Source organism: Erithacus rubecula (assembly GCF_903797595.1).
Source record: "Erithacus rubecula genome assembly, chromosome: 11".
Classification (NCBI taxonomy): domain Eukaryota; kingdom Metazoa; phylum Chordata; class Aves; order Passeriformes; family Muscicapidae; genus Erithacus; species Erithacus rubecula.
Window position 1 is genome coordinate 18,953,029 of NC_136663.1, and position 22,287 is coordinate 18,975,315.

Consider the following 22,287-nt stretch of genomic DNA (forward strand, 5'->3'; position numbering starts at 1 on the left):
ACTGTGTTCAGGATTCCTGGTGGCTACACAGAGCCAGTGCTGTGGATACACTGATTTTCATGGGGACACTGGGACTCCTTCTTGCATAAATTTCCAGGCTGGATGGAGATCCTGTTCTTCCAAACAAGACATGATACCTTGCTCTGTGTCAGCTTTTGTTAGTGCAATGCATGACTTAGGAAAAGTGTGTGATGCAAACCTTCAGTCTGCCACACAAGCATCCAGGAATGAAAGACAACCTGCTTCACTGGAGTTTGTCTCCAGCTACTGCAGGAGCTGCATCACAAAATCCATCAAAGACTACCTAGAAAGTTCATAGGAATTTAGGTCCTTGTTGATTGAAGACTTTTTTGGAACATAATTTCTCTGACAGCTGGAACTCCATCAATACCCACACTGAAGTTCTTAGTGATCTGTTTAGATCTGTTCCTGTGTTGTACTTTTCACTTGAATCAAATAGCTGTTGTTCTTTCTGCATCACCACTTTGCTGTATGTTTATTCAGTGTGTGCATTTCTCTCTCTGGCTTTGTTTTGCAAGGCTAAGCAGAGCTCTTTCAGCTCTCTCTTGTGAGATTGCTTTCCTGTTCCTTACTTTATTTGTAGTCCCTGTTCTTTGTGTGTTCTGTGTGCTCAGATTCTTGGGCATGGGCAGACAGTTTGCCAGCTATTGCTCTGGGTAAGGTCTTACAAGTGCCATGTACTGTGTCACCCAGTCTCTCCTAGATGTCATTTCTCATACATCCTTGGATCTCATTTTTCTGTTCCTTTGGCTACATTATGTTGGCTATTACTTGGGCACTCTGGAGATGCACTGGTGCTCCATAGCCAAACTGATTTCTGCTGGAAGTTGCTTGTGCTGCTAATTGGTCATCAGCAAACTTTAGTAGTAAATTCAGCTGATGCCTATATGTAGAAGGTTTCAATGAATCAAGAATCAACTTCTAGACTGATTCCCAATGAGGTCTGGTAGCCTTTCTTTGCTATCTCATATTCCTCCTTTATGCAGTGACCTTCACAATTTTTCCTCTTAGGTTGCTTTAGGGCTGTTGTCCTCATCTGTGGTTGTAAACTCCTCCATGTGACATTGTATCAGGACCTTTAACAGGATATGAACAGTTGAGCTCTGTTGAGCTTTTAGTTACCAAGATAGCGTCTCTCTGCTGGTTTTGTCACCTGCCATTCACCACTGAATTTGGTTTAGTAAGCTGTAATGAAGAATCTCATTCTGATCCATGATTCCAGATACAGATTTTCCTGGAATTCAAAAGTCAAACACAATTTGTGCTCTGAGACAGCCCCTTTCTAAATTACTATACGATATTTTGCTGTGTTGCCCCTTTATCAGAGGGGACTTAACCAAGAGTTTAAGTTGAGTGCATAGTGATTGGGGTGAAGCTGAGAGTTAGTTCTTGCTGCAGGACAGGATGCAGGCTGAGACCTGCAATCTCTGTTCTCTCAAACAGTTCTTTGACAATGACCTATCATGCCAAGGCCAGTGTGTGGGTCGACCTTGGGTGTTTATTGTTCCTTAAAGCAGAAATTGCTTGTGGCTTGTAATCTACTTCAGTCCTTGCTGACCATGAGCTCAGGAGAAAATAGGAGGTAGGATGAGTACACACTTTGCTGAAAGCATGGCAGGTGTTCATTGCAATCTGTTGTGCTCCAAGTGCTGAGGCAAGGATGGGGAATGGAAAATTTTTATCCTTTGTTTATCAGTCAGTCAATAATGCTGGGGGGTCTCCATCCATCAAGCATCTGACTTATAATGTCCTGCCATAGGGACTTGATGTACTGGGGCCTGACATTTCTTAGTCCAGCAGAAAATGTTCATTTGAGAGAATCTTTTTGAGATCCTGTCCTTTACTGCAGTGTAGTGAGAGCTTCTGAGATGTCTTGTTGCCTTGCTGTCAGGAACCATCACCCACTACTGGGAAATGCTGGTCTTAAGGGGAAGGAATAATCTTTTCTGTAGTTCTGAGGTCCAGTATTTCTTGTTATTTTAGAGAGTTGACCACCTTCTGAAACAAGAACGTCTCACAGATGCTCTGGCTCTTGCTTGGTCCTTTTATGAAGGTAAAGCAAAGGCTGTTGTAGGTAAGTTTGGGCTTGTTTGCTTTTAACTGAAACCTCTAGGGATGGTTTTAAATATTTGCACATACATGAATCACTTTCTTAGGGGAAGAAAAAAGAATTGAATTGAGTAAGAGGAGTATTGCTTTGAGTTTGGCAAAAACAACCTTTATATGGAATAGTTGGATTTTTTTGGATCTTTCTTTAACCATAGTCCCTTTATCAACTTGCTGATTTAAAATGAAAATCAGGCTTGATCTGTGACTCCATCCTGTTGTCACTTTGCCATGAAGAAGGTGGATCCAAATGTTAAATATCCAACCTGCTAAAATATTCCTGAAGGCCAGGCATGACCTGTAGGTATCTTTCAGTGTGGTTCTCTGTCAGCTCTGCCAAGCAGATGCCTTGATCCAGTCCTCTCCCCTGACTGTACAAGGAGCTCAAAGAATCACTCTGGCTTTTGGCACCATGTTTCCTATGAAGGAGATTGCTTGAGAAGTATGTTAATTATGCCAGAAACTGTCAGATTTATGTCAGATTTGTACTGGACACATTGGTTTTTACAAATAACTTCTAATGGCTTTGACAGATGAGATGCAGAATCCCAGGACAGAGTCCTGCTGTGAAATTTGCTGGTGTATGAGGACATGTTTTGTTTCAATGCATGGATATAGCACAATAAAGCAGATAGTAATGCTTTGAATAATGAAAAACTGTCTTTCTGAGTTGGCATTTACGTTCTTTTCCCCTTCTAGTGTACTTTATTCAGCTTCTTTGCGTCAAGACCTCCTCCAGCAATTACTCTCATGTACAGTCTTTGACAGTTCTCCATTAGTTGTTCTCTCAGTGTTAAACAGCACTTGGAACTGTTCTTGCCATTCCTGTGCTGGAACAGTCTTTAAGTGAGGAGAACAAAGCTTTTGGAAGAAGAGGAGGCTAAAAGTAGAACACAAAATTGTGTACTTACATATCCTGACCTGTACATTTCAAGGGTAGTTATGTTGACATCTGAGCTGGGGAGTTTTTTTATTTCTACTGGTAGCTGAGATAAGAAAAGCTTTGTTTTTCACCCCATTCCCTCATTCTTTCTAGGCTTGACTGGGGACACGAGCAAGAGGAAAGCAGTCATTGCTGACAGAGTGAGTCCCTGAGCTCTTCTCAGCTGGATTTTCATGTGTGCTGGTGCAATGCTGTGCTCCTGAAAGGAGCAGCTTCTGTCCTCCATAACTCTAAAATATGTACCTGTTCCTCTCTTGCTAAAATTGGGAGCAGAATTTTATGAAAAACTTGGAAATACCATTTGGGTAGAGGTGGGGATAAAATCTGTGGCATTAGCAATCCAAAAGGAGACGTTATCATCTGCTCCTCTCACAGTGGAGAGAAACCTTTTGTGTAACTCTGGAGTTACCTACATGTGTCCATCAGTACGTGACATGCTCAGGATGGAAACTGTGCTCTGTGTTTATGTGGACATGGAACAAACTCTTCAACTGGTCCAGTTCAATTGTTACAGGAACTGGCTTCTGGGAGGGGTGTGTTTAAAGTACACACTTATTGCAATAATTATTTAGCTGTGCTGTGTTCTTATTATTATATTTGCAGGTAGCTATGTTTTGCTGTCTAATATACTTAAGCTTTGGGTAAAGTTATAGCCCAGATGAGCCTTGTGCTTCAGGATGTGTTCACTAGCCTGAAAACTGGCTGTTGGGTTAGCTACCCAGCTCTGTGGTCAGTTAAGATTAGTGTAGGTCTTCAGTATTCTGGGCACTACTGTGCCATTGCCACACCACTATATTTTGGCAGCCTCTTCCCTCTGCTCCTTCCCACCCACAGCACTTTATACCCAAAATGGGACATCAGAATTTACAGTGCTGCAAACCCTCAAGCCAGTCTGAAATGTGCTACCAAGTGAAGTTCAGTATAGGATTTGAATGAGTTTTCTTATTTAATTCAGATGGTTGAAATCCTTCTCCATTACACTGATCGGACTCTGAAGAAATGTCCTGACCAAGGAAAAATCCAGGTCATGGAGCAGCACTTTCAGGTATGGTGCTCCAGAGGACTCTTGTTAGGAATCTTTTGGATTTTTTAATCAACTTGGTTTTCCTGCAAACACTACTTGTCTGTTTTTGAAAAACCTTGATGTGGTTCAGCTCAACTCTCACCTGTTGTGTGCACTCATGAAATCAGGACTTGGGTTTAGTGGGTGGCAGAGCAGAACCTATGTGCTCTCTGTGCTCTGCAGGAGTGTCAGCAGAGCTTTTTTCCATATGCATCAGCATATGGAAAACCTGTAACTGTGCCAGCTACTAGCTGAGTCAGATACCTCATTGTTTCTGCTCTGTGTTGGCCAGGCTGCATTTCATGCTTTGCAGGATGTGCTGCTTGGCAAGGTTTTTGCCAGCCAGTCCCCACAACTTTTTTGTGTTTGTTCCCCAGGATGTGGTGCCTGTCATCGTGGATTACTGTCTCCTGCTGCAGCGCATGTAAGTCTGGGCTTGCAGGCCTGTCCCCCAGGGCAGCCCCCAGTGCTGTATCCTGTGACACCCTGTGGTGCAGAGGAATTGCATCACATCATTCCAGAACACGTCACATCCCAGTTTAGAGGAGTGCCTGAAAACCAGTACTGAAATCAGGAACTCAGTACTCACACAAAATCATTTCTTGAATTTGCATTGATGTGTTGAGGAAGAAAGGTTGCTTTGAACCAAGAACCTGCCTTGATAGATTTTCCTGTCATACTTATTGCTTCCCTTCTGGCAGCATTTTTTTTTTGCTGTGACATCCATGGCTGATTTATGCTGTGTAACTTGCCCCAGTACAGGAGCTGAACAGGGTATTCACTTCCTAAGCCTGGGAAATACAGAGAAAATGGAGTTTATTTTGGAGCCCTTGGAAAGTAGATAAGCAAGGAGATTTTAATAAAATTATTTGATAACTAAGCTCTTCCTTCATCCTAGGGATCTATTATTTAACCAGATTTATGACAAGATGAGTGAGAACTCTGTAGCCAAAGGCATCTTTCTGGAGTGCTTGGAACCATATATCTTGAGTGATAAGCTGATGGGAATCACAGCTCAAGTGATGAAAGACTTGCTGCTTCACTTCCAAGACAAGAACAGGTTGGAAAACTTGGAAGCCTGCATTGTGCATATGGATATCACCAGTTTAGACATACAGCAGGTGAGTGGTTGTGTCACATACTATATTGAGCTCTTCTGAATAAATCAGCAGTTACAACATCTTGTGCTTCTAAGCATAGCATGGCTTGTGGGGTTTCCCTGTGTCCCTGGGGTCACATTCAGTGAGTTGAGAGTTGCACAGTGGCTGTGTTTTGCTCCTCCAACTTTTGTCCTGGCATAGGTTAATGCACCAGCAGCTGAACATGTTGGAAAATGCTTCAGGATTATTGCCAGTCTTTCCCATTTTGATACTTTACCTGACACTGAAGGCTGCAGGAGCACAGAAAGCTGGAGGGATTCCTGCTCAGCAGTCCTGTTTTCTAGTAGCATGGCTTTCCATTTCAAGGGTGAAGCTGAAAACTTGATGTTATAATTCTCTAACAGTGAATTCAACCAAACTACTGCAAGCAAGGTTTTTGAAGAACTAGGTTTTAAAAATTTATTCTTTAGCCTCATATGAGTGTTAGAATTTAGACAATTAGATTTTATGCTTGCTGCATGAGCAATAAGTTGGACACTCCTTTGGGGGGCTTGGGGTTTTCACAGAGACTGGTTCTGAAAGTGCAAATTCTCATTCTGCTTTAAGTTGCACTCTTGGGTGATGGAAATGCAAGGACAGGGCCTGGGGAGGGAGAAACCTGTGAGCTAGGAGCAGCTGTGTAGCTGCCCTGTGCTTTGCTGCCTTGCAGGTGGTTCTCCTGTGCTGGGAAAACCGCCTGTACGATGCCATGATCTACGTCTACAACAGCGGGATGAACGACTTCATCAGTCCCATGGAGGTAGGAGAAGTGCTCCTGTAGGAGGGGTTCAGCACACTATCTTCCTGAGAAACAGCATTTCAAACCCAAAGCCTTATTTTATTTTCTGTATTCTGTGTTCTTGCTCATTTCCATTTCAAGGGGGAAATCATGTGTGATATGTGCAGTTTATTTGACTGGATGCGATAGAGGACAGAGGTAACTCGTAACTACTGTGCTTTAGAATCCCAAATTCCCTGCTGAGGCCGAAATCCTCTGCAGAGTTAGGGCAGGAAATATAGTCATGTTAATAAAATAAAAAGGAAAAGCAGCAGAAGATAAGAACGTGATTGTTTAAGGAGGCTGCATGTACACAATTCATTCAAAAGGCCAGAAACAGCCCTTGCTTGAGGCAGGCCTTGTTCTGAGCACTTGGAAGAGATCTCTCATCAGGAAGCACAGGACTCACTGGAAGGGCTCTCTCTGAAGGCCCTGTTGATTCTACTGGTTTTTCTGGGGATGTGCCAATGGCTCTATGACCCCAGTGTGTTTCACCATGGGAGCTGCTGGTGTTTTCTCAGTAATGCTGAAACAGAGAGCTGGGACCATGGGAATGGAAAAAATTTCACCTGCCTAAGTTTTAGCAGCTGTAGTCTCATTTGATTTTTCTAAGGAAGGAGGCATTTTAGGTGGTCCTAATTTTAAGGACTTCTGGAAACTGAGCAATAACTGTATGAGTACAAATAACTTTGCTTTCTAAAGGCAAGTGTTTAGATAAGTTCTCATTCTACATGCCCAAACTAGGCTCTGGTGATCCTGTTAAATGGGTGGAGGTTTGTTTAGTGACAGGATATACAGGAACAGGCTGTGGGGCAGGTGGGTTATGCTCTGACTGACCTCTGGGACTGCTGAATATTGCTTTGCTTTAGTGTTGCATGTGCTTAGGGTTAGAGCTGATGGAATGAAAGCTGTTTTTTTCATAAAATCAGTTGTAAAAAGCGTCTTTTGCCATGTTTGGAGTCCTTTGTGCTTTTTAATTAGAAGACATGGTGATAAAGAGTTTCTGTGGGAAGACACCCCACTGATCTCTGCTTTAAAACCACACAGGTTCTTTGCTTTGAGCTTTTCCAGCTGCTTGAGCACTGCCTTTTTTCTTGTTACAGAAGCTGTTCAAAGTCATTGCTCCTCCACTGAGTGCTGGAAAGTCTCTCACAGGTACAGAGTGCTTTCCCTTTTAAGGTTTCTAGTTTTGGTACTTGATATTTTGAATATCCCTACTCACTTCCAACAAAGTGATGCAAAATGGGAATACATATCCAGTATAAGGGTCTTGGAGAACAGAACAGTACTATTTACTGTGTGTGTAAAGCTGCTCAGCTTTGTATGATAAGCTCTGTGTGTGGGGGAGAAGAATTGCATCTCTGTCTCTTGTCGTGAAGAAAAGGTGACAAATAATTTTTGTTTTATAGATGAGCAGGTGGTGATGGGCAACAAGCTGCTTGTGTATATAAGGTAAGGTGCTTCAGAAAGTGTGAGGTATTGCCTAGTGGTGGCACCAGATTTTAAACTTCCTTATTGGGAGTTTCAGGTTCTGAGAGATTGTGTGAAACAGCAGTGGGTGCTCACTACAACTCACTTAAATTTATAATTCCTTTCTGTTGCACATGGTGTGCATGAATAGGAGAGATCAGGTTGGAGGCTTAGAGTCTAAGTTACTGCTGATGTACATTTTTAGTTTCACAATCTGGTTTTGTTGCATGTGAGACACATCTCCTTGTCCAAGGGCTCATGTTTTGTAGCAGGCCACATTCTGTCTTTTGGTATAGCTGTGCTCAGCTGCTTCTTGCAGGGTTCCCTGTCATTTGCAGAAGCTTGCACAGAAGGGATTCATTAGTGAATTCCTCTTTCTGGAGTCTATGCAAGATTGTGAAGCTAGCTTCTGCATTACTCCAGCTTCCTAAAATAGAAAATACTGTGAGAGATACTCAGTTTTCCCATTACTTTCCTGCTGTGGATGACTGCACATTCATGCAGTGTCTTGGCTCAGTGTGTATTAACAGCAGTGCTGCTGTGGATGCTTCTTGCTTTCATGATTTACAAAATAAATTGGCTTGCCTTGTGTCAAGAGCATTCTGAAAAATAAGTCAGAAAATGAGCAATTCTCAGTCTCTTTAATGTCAGGTATATTAAAATGCCTTTGCCCTCCTTTTCTGTAGCTGCTGCTTGGCAGGACGTGCATATCCATTGGGTGATATTCCTGAAGATCTGGTTCCTTTGGTGAAAAATCAGGTGAGAAACCTCTTGGAAGGCAACTTTCTCATAAGAGGTTTTTAGAAGAAGCTGCATATGTCTTATTTCATGGGCTTCTGAGGGAAAACTATTATCAGTCTGGTGACTGTATCTTTGTGATATGAGCTGTAATTACAAATTTAGTTTTTAATACATGAAATCAAACAGTTGTTGCAGTCTGAACATTTAAACATAATGTTTTTCTTCCATTTGTAAATTGGGATGTGGGAACACAGAGTTCTCAGTGATTGGGTTTTTTGCCTTATTCTTTATCACAGAGTTACCAGAAGTGTGTAACTGTTTCTTCTTTGTAAACTTAACATATCAAATATGGGTCTTCCCTATTTTCAAATGCATGGGATGGACACTGGGGAGAAATGTCTCTAAGTAGCTCTTAGTTGTAGCTTTCTTGAAGACTTTTGACTCCTTTGGACTAATCTGACAGTTTCTTGAAAGAGAGGATGTTCCTGATCATCACTTTTTGTGCTCACAAAACTTCTTCCTGAGTTTCTGACTGATTTTGCAACAAATATTTTTGTTGTGTTTGTAGCATTTCACTTCAGTTTCAGGGTTCCAATGAGAGGATGTGCTTTTTCTTTTGCACTTTCTCTTTGCAGTACAATGGAACAGCTGTTCTTTGTGGTTTTTCTGTGTTTGGATTTTGTTTCCTAGTCCAGAACTTGTAGCTGTATGTGTTAGCTCTGGGTTCCTGCTGCCTGTTTTGGCAGCAGCTGTGCAAACCAGCCCACTCCACTTTGCTGGGCTAAGCACTGGCTGTTGCCCTCCCAAGGTTGTTGGGTTGTCCCCTGCTCAGGATGAGGGGAAGCAGGAGTCCAGTCAGCAGCAGCAGCCCTGGGAAGAGCCTTCAGCCTCTCCTTTCTGTGGTTCCTGGTAGTGTTCCTGAGAGCTGGGCTTAAGTAACATATTTTTGTCTGGTGGGTTTGGTTTGTTTTCTTAAGCATTCCTAGCTGCCAGATTGGGATCGAGGAGGCCAGCAGGGAAGGTGTGGATCTGAAAGGCAAGCTGCTAATTCCTGCTGGATTCACTGCCACTGTGCTGACAGAAAATTACTCAGAGCATGAGTAAATGAGGGAACATGACACTTTTAGAGGGTGCCTGGGAGAGCACATGGGCTGTCAGTTGTCCGTGGGATCCCAGTGTGTACCCAACACGTATTCCTGAGTGCTGCTCCAACCTGGAGCCACCTGCTCCCTTCCTGCTGGCAGCCAGCTCAGCTGTGAGCCTGGGTGAGACACCTGCAGCTGGCCCTGCCCTCTTGGTTCTCTGGGACTGTCTTGGCACCTCTGTCAGGGACTCAGTAAAGGGAGTTTATTTTGGAAGATGCCCTCAAAAATCATGAACTGCAAAGTCAGTGGAAGAGTTGAAAGGCACCTCAGTCTTTGCAGTGCCAAAAGCTTTGTGCCTCACAGTGAGGGGGCAGATTGACTGGCTCTTCCCAAGTGAACTGCTGACAAGGAGAGGAGCTGTGCCCTGGATAAGGAAGAGTTGCACAGCTTCCCAGGAAAGCTGCCAGGAAGAGGAGGGAGTTCTTTAATTTCACACTCTTCTGTCTTCAAGTATAAATAAGCCTTTATTTTTGTTTGATCATAGATTTTGATTGATCTTAAATTGGTTGGCAAGTCTAAGGAGGGGCTGGCAAGCCACAGAAAGCACTCAAATAAGAACTGATGGACTCTTACAGGACTTTAAAGCTTAAGTACAAAGCAGATAATGGTGCTGCTTTCCCACGTACTTGTGCTCCCAGTTATCTGAAATCCATAGGAAATCTGCTGTCCTTGCTTGCCTTGTCCTTGCAGGTGTTTGAGTTCCTGATCCGGCTGCACTCAGCTGAGGGGTCTGTGGATGAGGAGGTGTATCCCTACGTTCGGACCCTGCTGCACTTCGACACGCGGGAATTCCTCAATGTGCTGGCTCTGGTAAGAGACCCTGGCTTTCTGAGAGGAAAATACAGTGTCAGTTCTCACAGCAGTGAGCTTCCTGTCAATAAATCCATGCTTTAGCTAAAACAAGAGTTCCTGACTTGGGGCAGGAACAGTTCTGGAGCTTTTTCTATAAGATATCAGAAGGAATCGCTACAGTCCTTTGTGGCCTTAAATGCAAAGTGATGAATGTGACATTACATAGTGAAAGTTCTGTCAACAGAGACTGTCTTTAAAATAGACATAAAACAAGAATAATGTATTTGTAAAGAGTGTTCTAGTACCTATCTCTAGCTCCTGCATGGAAATCTGTCTTTCTAGAAATTCAGAAAGTAAGAATTTCCTATGTCTATTTGGACCTGTTACTTTTATCTGGATGTGTGAAAACCATTTTGGTAGCTACAAAAGAGCAAGTTATGTCTTGGAACCTGCTGCTTAGGGATATGCAGAGAAAGGACTTAAACCAACATTTTCTGCTTTGTGATGTGGCTGCTGCTTTATTCTGAGGGATTCTGCTCAAGATGTCAGTGTTTTGTCTCTTGCAGACTTTTGAAGACTTTAAGAATGATAAGCAAGCTGTGGAGTATCAACAGAGAATTGTGGACATTCTTCTGAAAGTGAGTGTGCCTAAAAATGAGCGGTGTTTGTATCTGAGTGATTGTATGCAATGTTCTGCAGTACAGCCTGTAATCTGGAGGAGGTGTTTCCAGTCCTGCCCTGGCTGACACCTCTGAGAAGGTGCTGGGCACGAGTATGGATTTACTTCAGCCAAAGCTGTTGTTTGGATATTCAGAAGTGATGATTCATGCACTTTAAATATGCTGACGGAGAGGTCTCCTTGCCTGTGATTTCACCTGGGTGGTACTTTGTCAAATTTCTCATCTCTGCACCATTAAGCTTATTTTGATCTTCTTCATTCTCATTGAATCTATTCCCTGATTCCTTCCAAGCAGGTAAAAAGGTCCCAGGTATCCTGTCCTTGGCAGGGTGCCACTGCTTTTCTGCTGAATCTGTGCCTGTAAATGCTATGTTTGGGATGCAGCATTTCCAGGATGACAGGCCTATCTTTAGGAGAGAAGAGGAATGTCAGTTATCAGCCTGGTGCTCTGGAAATCACTTGTCATTCCCAGCCCCTGTTCCAAACAATGGATGTTCCCATTAAAAGCTCTCGGTGCCAAGCACTGTTTGCTTTCCCCTCCAAGCTGTCACCATTAATCATGAGTGACTCCACTTGGAAGCTGTTTATATATAAACATACCATAAGTAGCATTTCCCTGTCGCTGTCATCACTGATACATGAGACACATGAAGGGCACAGTGAGTGACTCAGGTAGCAGTGCTGCTGCAGTTGGCTGAGACAATGCCACTGTGAGGGGTTTTGTGGCTCTGAGGGGTACTTTAGCCCTGTGTTGGCCCAGCCACTCTGGTTTGTGTCCTGAGCTGCTGTTAGCAGGAGGTGGCACACTGCAGCTGTGTTCCAAAGCTGCTGGGATTGTGTTCCTGTCGTGGCTCCAACAGCAGGAAGGCGGCTTGAGAAAGGTGCAGTATTGCATCTTCAGGCAAACAATGTGGTGGTATGAAAACTGTCAGTTCTGTTAAAAACTCTTGAAATTTTCAGTTAAAGTTTGTCATTAGCAAAAAAAAAAAGTAGCTTGGTGAATGTAGACATTCTGCTAATGCTGATCAAAACTTTGCCAAATGTATCATCTGTGTGACTGGCCTACAGCCTCTGGGAAGTTGCTCTATTCTGGGGGTGCAGTATGTTCACCTTTACATAGACTGACAAGGACCCAGTTTGTGAAAAACAAAGCTAAAATTAATAAAGCACTCCAGATATTATAGTGAATAATTTTTAAATGGTGTCAGGTAGTGCTGTTCTGACTAGGCTTCTGTAAGAAATAACCTTTTTAGACAGAAAATGAAAGCTCAGAAAGAATGATTATATTAGCTGGTGTCTCAAGCAGAGCTCTGCTTGATTCTCTAATGTGTCTGGCCTGCTTGCCTCACTTGGGTCACAAAACCATTAGCATCCTGTGGGAGTCTGGAACTCTGGGTCACTTGAAGAAATTAATTGACTTCCCCCAGCTCCAACTGAATGTAGTTATAAACTGTGAGCTGCTCCATGGTGAGGCTTTGCTACAGCAATTCTTAGATCTTAACTGACAGAGTTGTCCAGGTGATGGATTTCCTCCCAACTCAAACACACTGCTCTTACAGAGGACTCTCCAAACACGGGCATTTCACTTAAAGTTTAGGATTTTTTTTTGAAGCAGGAGACACCAAGTCAGGACACATCACACTCGTATTTTATACACCAGGCAGGTGAAAAGCACTTCTTGGGTTTCTAATCCCTTTTGTAATGACTTTAATATTCCTTTTTTCTGTAATTTCAAGTCAGCACAGCCACAAGTTTCTCTGAATATTATTAGACTAACACTAATATAATGTGAGAAGCTTTTCCCCAAACCTGCAGTCATTTGTCAGCTATTAGAGTAGTTCTTTGCATGCCACAGTGAAAGTGGTGAGTGCTGGGGTTTGAAATGAGGTGTTTGGGATTGTTTTTTCCTATAATAATTATACTTTTAATAATGTGACAACATTTTTCTGCTCAGAAGCTGCTCCATGTCCCATGATCAACACAGGCTACAGAGGCAGAGATGAATGTGGGTTTGGAGCCTCATCACACTTGAAAAAAGTGATGTGCAATAATCTTCCCTTGGGTTTATGGCAGAGAGGTGGAGCCTCTTCAGCTTTGGCACAGAAGTGCTTTAGCAAGGACACATTCACTGCCTGTGTCTTCAGGTGACACAGCTGAATGCTGGGGAAGGGGACTTGTGTTTGACCTTCAGGATGGACTAACACCAGGAGGTTTCTGGAGTAGGAGGAGACATGGTGACTCACAGGAATTTCTTGTTCTCCCAGTTACTTTCCCAAAGGCAGCTGCAGAATCAATCCCTTGTGGGCTTATTTTTCCCTTTTCTCTCCAACATTTCTCAGGTCATGGTGGAGAATTCTGACTTCACCCCATCACAGGTTGGCTGTCTCTTTACCTTCCTTGCCCGGCAGCTTGCCAAGCCCAACAACACCTTGTTTGTCAACAGGACACTGTTTGACCAGGCAAGTATTCCTGAGTGTGTGTGACATTCCAAGCAGGCTGCATTGCTGCAGAAAGTGTGGCCAGGGCTGTAGACTGAAGCAGGTCTGGAGGTACTGGTGCCTTATAACCAGGTGGCATCTTGCTGGGCCATTGCTGTGGTTATCCAGGAGCAGAGTTGGACAGACCATGGAAGCACAGTACACTATGTTTCAGTTTGGCTGGAACTGTGGGACAAACAGCATTGCATCCTAGAAAGTGTTCAAGGCCAGGCTGGATGAAGCTCTGAGCAATCTGTCTGCTGGAAGGTATCCCTGCCTGTGGCAGAGGGGTGGAACTAGATGGGCTTTAAGGTCCCTTCCGACCCAAGCCAGTTGGGATAAGGGATGTCAACTAAAATTACATTGGTGAGCTTATAGAGCACATAAATGTAGTTAGTAATTTTTAGTTCAGGTGGCCACTGCCTTCTCTGCTGTTTGAAAAAGGCATTTGCAGCGATATATGCCCGAAGCTTGTATGAGTTGACTTTAACCCAGCTTAAGTCCCAGAAATTCCTGGTACTGAGGAGGAAGGAGACTTCACTGGCTACAGCAGTTGTGCTGTAATGATAGTAGGGATGCATGAACACTAATAAAAATGAATTAGAATCTATATATCCTTGGTCCTAATTTGAGACTGAAGAACTCTGTGGAGGCTAAACAGATTTGGATTGAACACTTTCATTCCACATATATTAAATTTTATGAATTGCATAATTTCCTGTTTTCCTGATGAGATGGCACAGTCCAGGAGAGAGGATCAGTGTAGTTATGCCGGCTGTTTGGTGTGTAGTCTGAAGCAGAAACATGGGGTTCCCTGAGTTCTTCTATATTCCCTGGGTTCCCTAAAGTTTGGGTTTAGATCCTGTGTTTCCCTCTCAGGGGTTGTTCAGCAGTTCTCTGCTATTCCAGTATTCCCAGTTTGGTCCCAGGACCAGGTGCATTCAGATGGCCCCATTGTGTGGTGCTTTGCTGTTGCCATGGCTGGTGCTCAGGGTGTGCTGGTCAGTTTGTGCTCCCAGCTGTGCCAGGCAGCCCTGGCTCACACCAACCTCTGCCCCTGGCACAGGTGCTGGAGTTCCTGTGCAGCCCGGATGATGACTCCCGGCATTCCGAGAGGCAGCAGGTAAGAGCCTTCCAGGGAATGCTGTGGAGCAGAATTTGGCCTTGGGAGTGAGTATGGCCTTGGGTCACATGCCAAAGACAGGGGCATGCGAATGTTGGGCGCAGCAGGAGGGAAGGGTCCCACCCCAGCATTGCCTGCAGGAGCAAGAACAGAGGCAGGAAAATTCTCATAAGCTCATGACCTTCCTAGTTAAAGGACAACCAATTAAAAAATCAGTCAAGTCAGCCCTGTGTTCTTACCATGTTTAATGGAGCAGGAGCAGCGTACTTGCAGTGGTGCTGGCTGTTCAGCTGCTGTTACTGTCCTGTAACTGGTGTTCAATCTCTGCAGGTCCTTTTAGAGCTGCTCCAAGCAGGAGGGATCGTGCAGTTTGAAGAGAGCCGCCTTATCCAAATGGCAGAGAAGGCTGAGTTGTGAGTTGCTGGACACAATGTATAAAAAATACCTTTAAATCTCTTCCACAGCTCTTTTTTGGCTTCACTTTTCTTGTTTCTTCGCAATGATGTTTGGAGTTATTTTCCCTGTGCATTCACATCATGCTTCATTTGAGATGTTCACATTTAGTCCCAGACTTTCTTTCCTGGGTGTTTTCAGAGAAAGCATTGTTCAAGTAAAGAAGGGGTAGAGCTGTGGAAACCCTTCAGGAGAAATCCCGTGGGACTTGATGGATTTTGCCATTCCCTATCCCAGCACTGAGGCTGTGTTCAGAGATACATCCCCTGGCAGATGGAGATGCCTGGTTGGGGTGAGACCCACAGGTGGATTTAAAAGCCTGAAGGGGTCTGGAGCCACCCCCATGGTGCTAGTTTTAGAATTGAGTAGGAGAGACAAAAACAGTGTCTGGAAAGGCTTAAAATTTCCAGCATCTCCTTGAGATGCTTTAGGATTCCAGAAAGGGTCTGTCATGCCAGAGCAGAGCCAGCCAGGGAGGGCATCTTCATCCAGGCCCTGAGTTTGGGTGTTACATGAATGAATCCACCATATGCAAAGGAGCAGTGGGGGGGTGCCCCATGCCTGTTTTCCTGTGTCCTAAAAGGAGTAACTCAACCACATTTTTCAGATTCAATAAGCATATTTTTTCTCCTTGCTTCAGAGGATTTGACAGCCAGGCCCCCCAGCTCAGCCACTTCCGTCAGAGCTTAAAGAGCTATAGTGTGATAGTAATTATCAGACTTCATTTGGTTTGACTCAGTTACATCTAATTTTATATAAAATCTCAAAATATTGAAGGTGTTTGTTAAGATGTGAGGGTAGGAAGCTGTGTCATAACACATTGTTGAGTCAACGTTCAGTGAATTTGTTCAAGTTAGTGTTGTGGATTGACCTAGCTTAGAGCAGAATGTTGTGGAAACAAGGAAGATCATCTCTGACAGCAGAACCTGTGAGAGCTGATTCAATTAAGAATTGTTGTCCTCTGTCCCTTGCCTCTCCCCTTTGTAACTCCACTTTTCTCTCTTCTGTGTGATAATTTCCCAGAAGAGGGAGGTTAATGGGCAGGTTGGCCTGAGGCTGGTACAAATGGCACACTGGAGCCATCCAGCCTGTGTGCTGAAAACCCCAGTGTAAGCCACTTCCAAATGTTGCCTATCTGTTGTGCTGGCTCAGCTGAGTGATTTTCCTGACATGGGAAATTTCCCTTCCTTTCAGCTATCAGATTTGTGAGTTCATGTATGAAAGGCAGCTTCGCTATGACAAAATCATTGGCTGTTACCTGCGGGATCCCCTGAGGAAGGTGAGTAACTCTGGTCCTCCTGGCCTTTCTGCTCTGTGGCCATACAGCCTGTCCTGCTGGCCACAGTGACTAGGCACAGCTGCCTTGCTCTTCTAGAATAATTACCTTAAAAATGCCCTTAACAGTTGAAGTTTCTTAGTTGTAGTCAAAGCTGTTTGTTTGTCTAGTGGAGAGGAGCTGATGTTTTGGTTTTTTTTAAGTTTCAGAGATTTCCTTTATTTTCAAATGTAGTGCTAGTACATCAAACGTGAGTGCAAGGTGGGATTTATTGCAGACTGTGGCTAACTGCAGTACTTTGTTTCTGGTTCTGATATTGGTTCTCACATTTCTTCCCCTGGACACAGGGTCTCTGCCCTTATTATCTCTCTGCCATTATCTTTGGCCTGCATACCTGCCACAGTTTTTGAAGTATTCCCTTCCCTACCACTGACAGAAGTTGGGATGAGAGTCTGGCAAATGAGACCTTGTCAGGTTCTTATAAATCCACAGTGCTGAACGTTGTGTGGTTAAAGGAGTCAGAAGAGGAGGTTCGTAGTGAGGTGGTTGAATACCATGGCACAGGAAAACACCTGAGCTGGGGACAGTGCAGCAGGGCCTGGGGGAGAGGCTGTTGTCAAGGAGCAGCTCAGGAATGTGCTGGGAAAACTGAGCTACCCTCTGGCAGAGTGTTCTCTCTGCTTGTGCTCCTAGCTCAAGTGATGTCCTGTCCTTTTTCCCTGTGGGCAAGAGGGAGACATTTCTGTTAGGGGACAAACAATTCTCTTTGACCTCAGTGCTTAACACATTAGCATCAGGTTCCTCTTGGCACTCTTTTCCTTTCAGTTCTTCACTCTTTAGGGACATACAGCCTCCCTGCAGATAACTCATCCTGACCTGCTTGGAGAGGACCCTGAGGTCATCCCAAGGCTGTTTGAAACACTCTTGTTTCCAAAAGCCAGTGCTGTCAGTGGTGCTGCAGAACACACTGCAGCCTTTATGGGTTTGTGCCTTACAGGAAGAAGTTTTCAACTACATCCACAACATCCTGTCCATGCCTGGCTACAGTGCTGAGGAGAAGCAGCTGGTGTGGCAGAAAGCTTTGGACCATATAGAGGTAGGTACAATATATCCTGCACCCACGGTCCCTCAGCTCCTGCTAATGGCTCTTGGATGTGCTGGGTGCTTTTCCATGAGCACGAGTGTCCGGTGCTGAGTCACAGCTGTTGAGACAGCCCTGACGTAAGCTTAGAGCTCTCACACGTTCATCTAAGTGCCTCTTGGGTTCAGGCTGGCTTCCTTGGCTTCCTGTTTTCAAGTGCTGCTCTTTGGATAATGGAGCCCTCTCAGGGTGATGGGTAGTGAGTGCTGTGGGGCAGGAGGGGATCCATTAGCAAGTGTTCCATCTCCCGAGCATGCAGCAGCAGCAAGGCAGGATATGGACATCACTGACCTCACAGGCTGTGGGATCCAGCTCCTCATCCTGATTCCTCACACTGCTAAGTGCATTCAGCCCTGGTGCCCTGGTACTGTTAACCTGCTGGACGATGGGGTCATGACTTCTCTGTAAGACACAGACTGCTGCTAAACTTCTCTAGCTAATAATTTTCCCCATGTCTTCAGTCTCTGTTTCCCTTGGCTTCAGGGAATAAAGATGTCTGAAATGATTGTCCAGTCACAGATGTGGGGATTCTATAGTATTTCTGGTTCCTATAAGTTACTGTCAGTCTCTGACAGGATTTTCTGGAGATAAGCCAGGAAAATAATCCTGTCTGTAAAACAAGCCTTGCAGACCACACTCCTTAGCAGAAAATGACCACAGAATCTGTGTCCTGTGGGGCAGACAAAAAGCTAATGGGCACATCCAGAGTACTTTTAGTTTCTACCAGCATCTGCAAGTAGTGCATGACTAATGAGAAAATGGACCAAGAGGGAGAGTGATTCAAAAGGCAATGCACGAAGAAACCCTGTGAATTCAGCTGTCTGACGTGTGGCTCACTGAGCTCGCAGAGCTGTGGGGATGGTTGTGCTGGGATTGAGCAGACCTGGCTCACTGCAACCTCATCAAAGCAACTGGGGTTCCAGGTTGGGCAAGCTGCTGTCTGCTGTGCTGCTTCCTGGTTTGCTTCCTTCTTCTCCTGCCTCTGTGGTCCCCCAGAGAGCTGTTGGGCAGGTGATGGGCTCTGTGGGTCACCTTTCTTAGGTGCTGTCACCAAGATCAGCTCCCTGATTCATTTTGGCATCTTTTATTTCCTAGAATTGGTAAACCATGTGGCTTAGCAGCCTGGTGGCTGCTGTGGGCTTTTGTCCTTTTCTATTGTGTTAATCCTGCTCTCAGGCATTCAGAAGACTTGGAACAGTAAATAATAATTTACTGGGGTGATGAAGCTGTGATTTCATCTCTTAGGACAACTGTCATTTGCTGAGGTAGGAATGCAGCAAACCAGCCTCTTCAGGCAAAAGTAGCAGTGTTTGGAGAGGATTTCCTGGTGATTGTATGGCAGAAAGTGGGCTTTGTGATCAATGCCACTTTTCATTTTCCCCATCATCCCACAGCCATTGTTCCTTGATGTTTGTCTTTTAAAAAAAACCCTCTGTTTTCTTCAGTCACAGTACTGTTTCTTTTCTACCTTCATACCCACATGCCTTGTGTCAGTACTGTTCCCTCAAGAGCTGCCTAAGCAGTACCATGTTTGCAGATTGTTCAGATCTGGGAGAGGATAGAAACCCAAGCACCAAAAGTTTTGCTGGGGGATGGGCTCTGAAGGTTGCCCTGGTTGCAGACAGGGAGATTGGGCCAGCTCCCTCCAGGCTGGCAGTCCTACCTTCAGCAGTCCTGGAGACTCCCAGGGAGGGTTTGTCCAGAGAAACAGATGAAGGCAGTCCCAGTGTACCCTTTCTGTGTCCTTTTGCACTGCTTTGGATTCCTGAGTTTGTAGGGTAAGAGTATCGTGGGGATGCAATGAAGGGCTGAGCTTGTGCAGTGAAACTGAGGGGTCAAACACTGCAGAGCTTCTTATGGAGTAGGCAGGTTTTCCTTTGGAAACATCACTAAAGGCATCATCTGTGACAGCTCTTCCTGAAGAGTTGATGGGATGGCCAGGCTCTTCCTTGGTTCCCTTCGCTCCAGTCTGTTGCTGGCATTGGCTGTATTCAGTGGCTGCTATGTTTGTCTGGAGGCCATGGTACTGCTAAGGAACTTCTTCAGTTTGAGTTTTTCTCCAGATGTACATTTCTGAAAATTTTCCTTCTTTACTGCTGTAACAGTTGTTTTTGTTCAGTAAAGAAATGTTTTCTCGTTTTAGGTTCAGCAGGGGCTTTTGGAGAGGGTTACCATGTGCACAGTATTGTTTTGCAGCAGTTATTTTTCATTTATTTGGAAGAGTGGATGAATTTGGAAGGGTTAGAAGCAAAAAGCTTGCATTGTAGGTTATATAAACTTGTATGATATGAAGCCTTTTAGCTCCAGCTTGACAGAAAACAAACCCACAGGCATCTAAATAATTTTTGTTTCCTTGTATTGCAATAAAGAAATTGCTTTTTCATGGCTAGACAGATATCAGTTACAGTGAACAGTTACAGAAAACTTGGCTTTTAAACCTCTAGTTTGGTTCAGGTCAAGCCAGTTCAACACTATTTTCATTGAACTGAGAAATTCCCAAGGGTTGATTGTTTCCCCTTTCCTGCTGGCTCACAGTTGGCACTGGGAATTTCTTGCTGGCAAAGGGCTAAAGGCAGTTGTCAGAAAACTTGATAAATAACTTCCTCTCCTTAGGACTGAGATGGCTTCTTGATTTGAGGAGTTTTGTTTTCTTCAAGGCCTTATATGTAGCAAAAACATCAACTTTCAAAAATCCCTTTTTACCAACTAACCTTCCATTTTTACATCTCTGTGCAATGCTGTTTATTATCTTACACTTGCATTTAGGCAAAGGTGCAATTACAGTATGGGTGGGCTTGGTGATGCTGCATAATTATATTGCCTGTGAAATCAAGAGAAATTAATTTGGTTGTGTTTCCCCCCCAAAGGAGCTGCTGGTGCTGAGCCCAGGTAAAGCAGCTGAGCTGGCAGCCATTCACTTCAGTGAGCAGATCGAGAGCATCATCTCAAACCTGCAGGTGAAGTGTCAAACTCCATTTGTTTGGGGCTTCTGTACAGTAGGGGTGTCATTCCTGTAGGAAATGATTGCTAAGACTTATGGTGACTTATTGCTGTGTCAGAAACAGAAGAAAAATAGGCTCTAGCCACTCACTGATAGGAATTGCTGATAGGAATCTCAATTATTTGGCCATAAAAATGTATAGCCTCAGAGCTGCTGGTTGCAGCTTTTAGTTGGGGTTCAGAATGGTTTGGAGCCCCCCAGCATAACTGTTCTCAGCAAACACATCCTCAGAGTATTTGTGCAAGACATGCCTAAAGCAGGTCCTTCAGCAGGCAGCAGCTGGGAGCTGTGCTTTCTTCAGTGGATATAGTTCAAGGATCAGTGTTTTACAGCACATCATTTAAAATAACAATACTGTCTCCTCCTGTTGTACAGGATCAGTTCTTGCTCTTCCAGTTCCTGAGGAGTCTCCTTGATCCGAGGTATGGAGAAAATTGGACTGTTTTACAAACTACAACTTGAAAACATGGCTTAAAATCAGTTCTTTGAAACAGTGCACCAATAGCTAGTCTATGGCCAAAGTCAGGCTTAGGAAAGGTGGCGTGCTCCTCAGGGTGCCCCAAGCTAAGGCCAGCCCTAAAGAAGCATTGTGGGGAGCATCCTTCAGGGGAGTCCCTGCCAGCTCCAGCTCCCTGCCTGGGCAGTGCTGTGGGCTCCAGTGCATGGATTTGCTGCCTCTGGCATGTGGGGGGAGCTTGGACACTGGTGCTCCAGATGCTTCAGCAGGCTCTGGAATGGTCACCCTGGGGCTGGAGCACCCATTTCTCCACTTCTCTTCTCAGCAATGGCAGCTTCTCTTCTCAACCCACTGCTTTGGTTACTTGACTGAGGTGCTGCCTGAGTTTAACATAAACAGAAAAGCATTTTGGTCAACTGACATTTTTAATTTCTATTTTGTTTCAGAACTGCTGCCATATTTCACTGCAAGTTCCTCTTTTTAACCACTTGCTTGCTCCATCTGCTGCTGTTCTTTCAGTTCTTCACTGAAAGCACTGAGTGTTCTTTCTGTTAAATTAGTATCAAATGCTACAAGACATTTATATATTCACAACTCCAGTTGCTTTCAAGAAATTGTTAATGCAACTGAGGGGGAGATCTTGGTTTGTCAATTAGTTACAAATTAATTTTGCTTAATGAAGAGGAGGAGTAGGAAAAGGTAATATTATCTAAATCCAAGTGTCAATGTTTCAGTTTTTGTTGAAGTGAAATAAAAAGCATACTTTGGAAGCCAGAGCCTGGAATTAATCAATCACCTCTTGGATTTTGGTAGCGTGTAAATTAAGGAAAAAAAACCAATCCAAACAACCAAACCAAAGCAAAAACCCCAAACATATATTTTGTTATTTCCTGAGATATGTTTGTGTGGAAGGTGTTCATTTCCATACCTCTTGTTTTCTCTGGGGTCAAAACAAAATCAAAATGTATCTTGGTTAGGTTTTATAGGAAAGAAATCAGATTATTTAGTTAATCAATGATTAATTAGAAAAAAAACAAAAGATAAGCAGAAATGAAACCCAGCTGGATGTTAAGTAGGACTTTATTTATGCTGTGGTATCACTTGCACTCAGTGAAGGTAGTAATTAACCTGGATTCTAATCTTATGCACAGAGTGTTTCCCATAATCTCTGAGCAATAAACATATCTAATTTCACTCTACCATAATTAGAGCTAAATAGACCCATTTCTCCTGTAGTTACCTTCTGATCACAGGCAGCACATGATGTGCTCAAACCAGCAATGGGAAGCAATGTTCTGCATCTGATCATCCCACAGGTCTCTGCTTTTCCCTTAAGGATGATGTTCCATGTGGTGCTCTAGGCCACATGGCTTTTTCTAATAACACTCAGATCCTGAGGTCTATTCTTAGTGCTGTGAGGTTGTTTTCTTCTAAGACCTGTTGAAAGGAGCTGAACTCTATTCTGGGAGAGGCGGGGAAGGA

The 22,287-nt window shown here is 44.1% G+C and overlaps 1 protein-coding gene across 2 annotated transcripts in view; it reads left to right on the forward strand.

Moving 5' to 3' along the window:
- The window catches only part of VPS8 (VPS8 subunit of CORVET complex), a 65,290-nt gene that overhangs the window by 17,840 nt on the left and 25,163 nt on the right, over positions 1-22,287 (forward strand). The window contains exons 17-34 of one of the 2 annotated variants that reach the window (XM_079314807.1): positions 2,005-2,095; positions 3,164-3,210; positions 4,026-4,115; positions 4,511-4,557; positions 5,032-5,254; positions 5,943-6,032; positions 7,154-7,205; positions 7,460-7,502; positions 8,207-8,279; positions 10,097-10,216; positions 10,765-10,836; positions 13,217-13,336; positions 14,421-14,477; positions 14,808-14,890; positions 16,125-16,209; positions 17,204-17,302; positions 20,215-20,304; positions 20,724-20,770. In XM_079314807.1, the coding sequence (XP_079170933.1) occupies positions 2,005-2,095; positions 3,164-3,210; positions 4,026-4,115; positions 4,511-4,557; positions 5,032-5,254; positions 5,943-6,032; positions 7,154-7,205; positions 7,460-7,502; positions 8,207-8,279; positions 10,097-10,216; positions 10,765-10,836; positions 13,217-13,336; positions 14,421-14,477; positions 14,808-14,890; positions 16,125-16,209; positions 17,204-17,302; positions 20,215-20,304; positions 20,724-20,770 (1,529 nt within the window). The remainder of the gene's footprint in view (positions 1-2,004; positions 2,096-3,163; positions 3,211-4,025; positions 4,116-4,510; positions 4,558-5,031; positions 5,255-5,942; positions 6,033-7,153; positions 7,206-7,459; positions 7,503-8,206; positions 8,280-10,096; positions 10,217-10,764; positions 10,837-13,216; positions 13,337-14,420; positions 14,478-14,807; positions 14,891-16,124; positions 16,210-17,203; positions 17,303-20,214; positions 20,305-20,723; positions 20,771-22,287) is intronic. The other variant, XM_079314808.1, reaches the window with a different exon arrangement.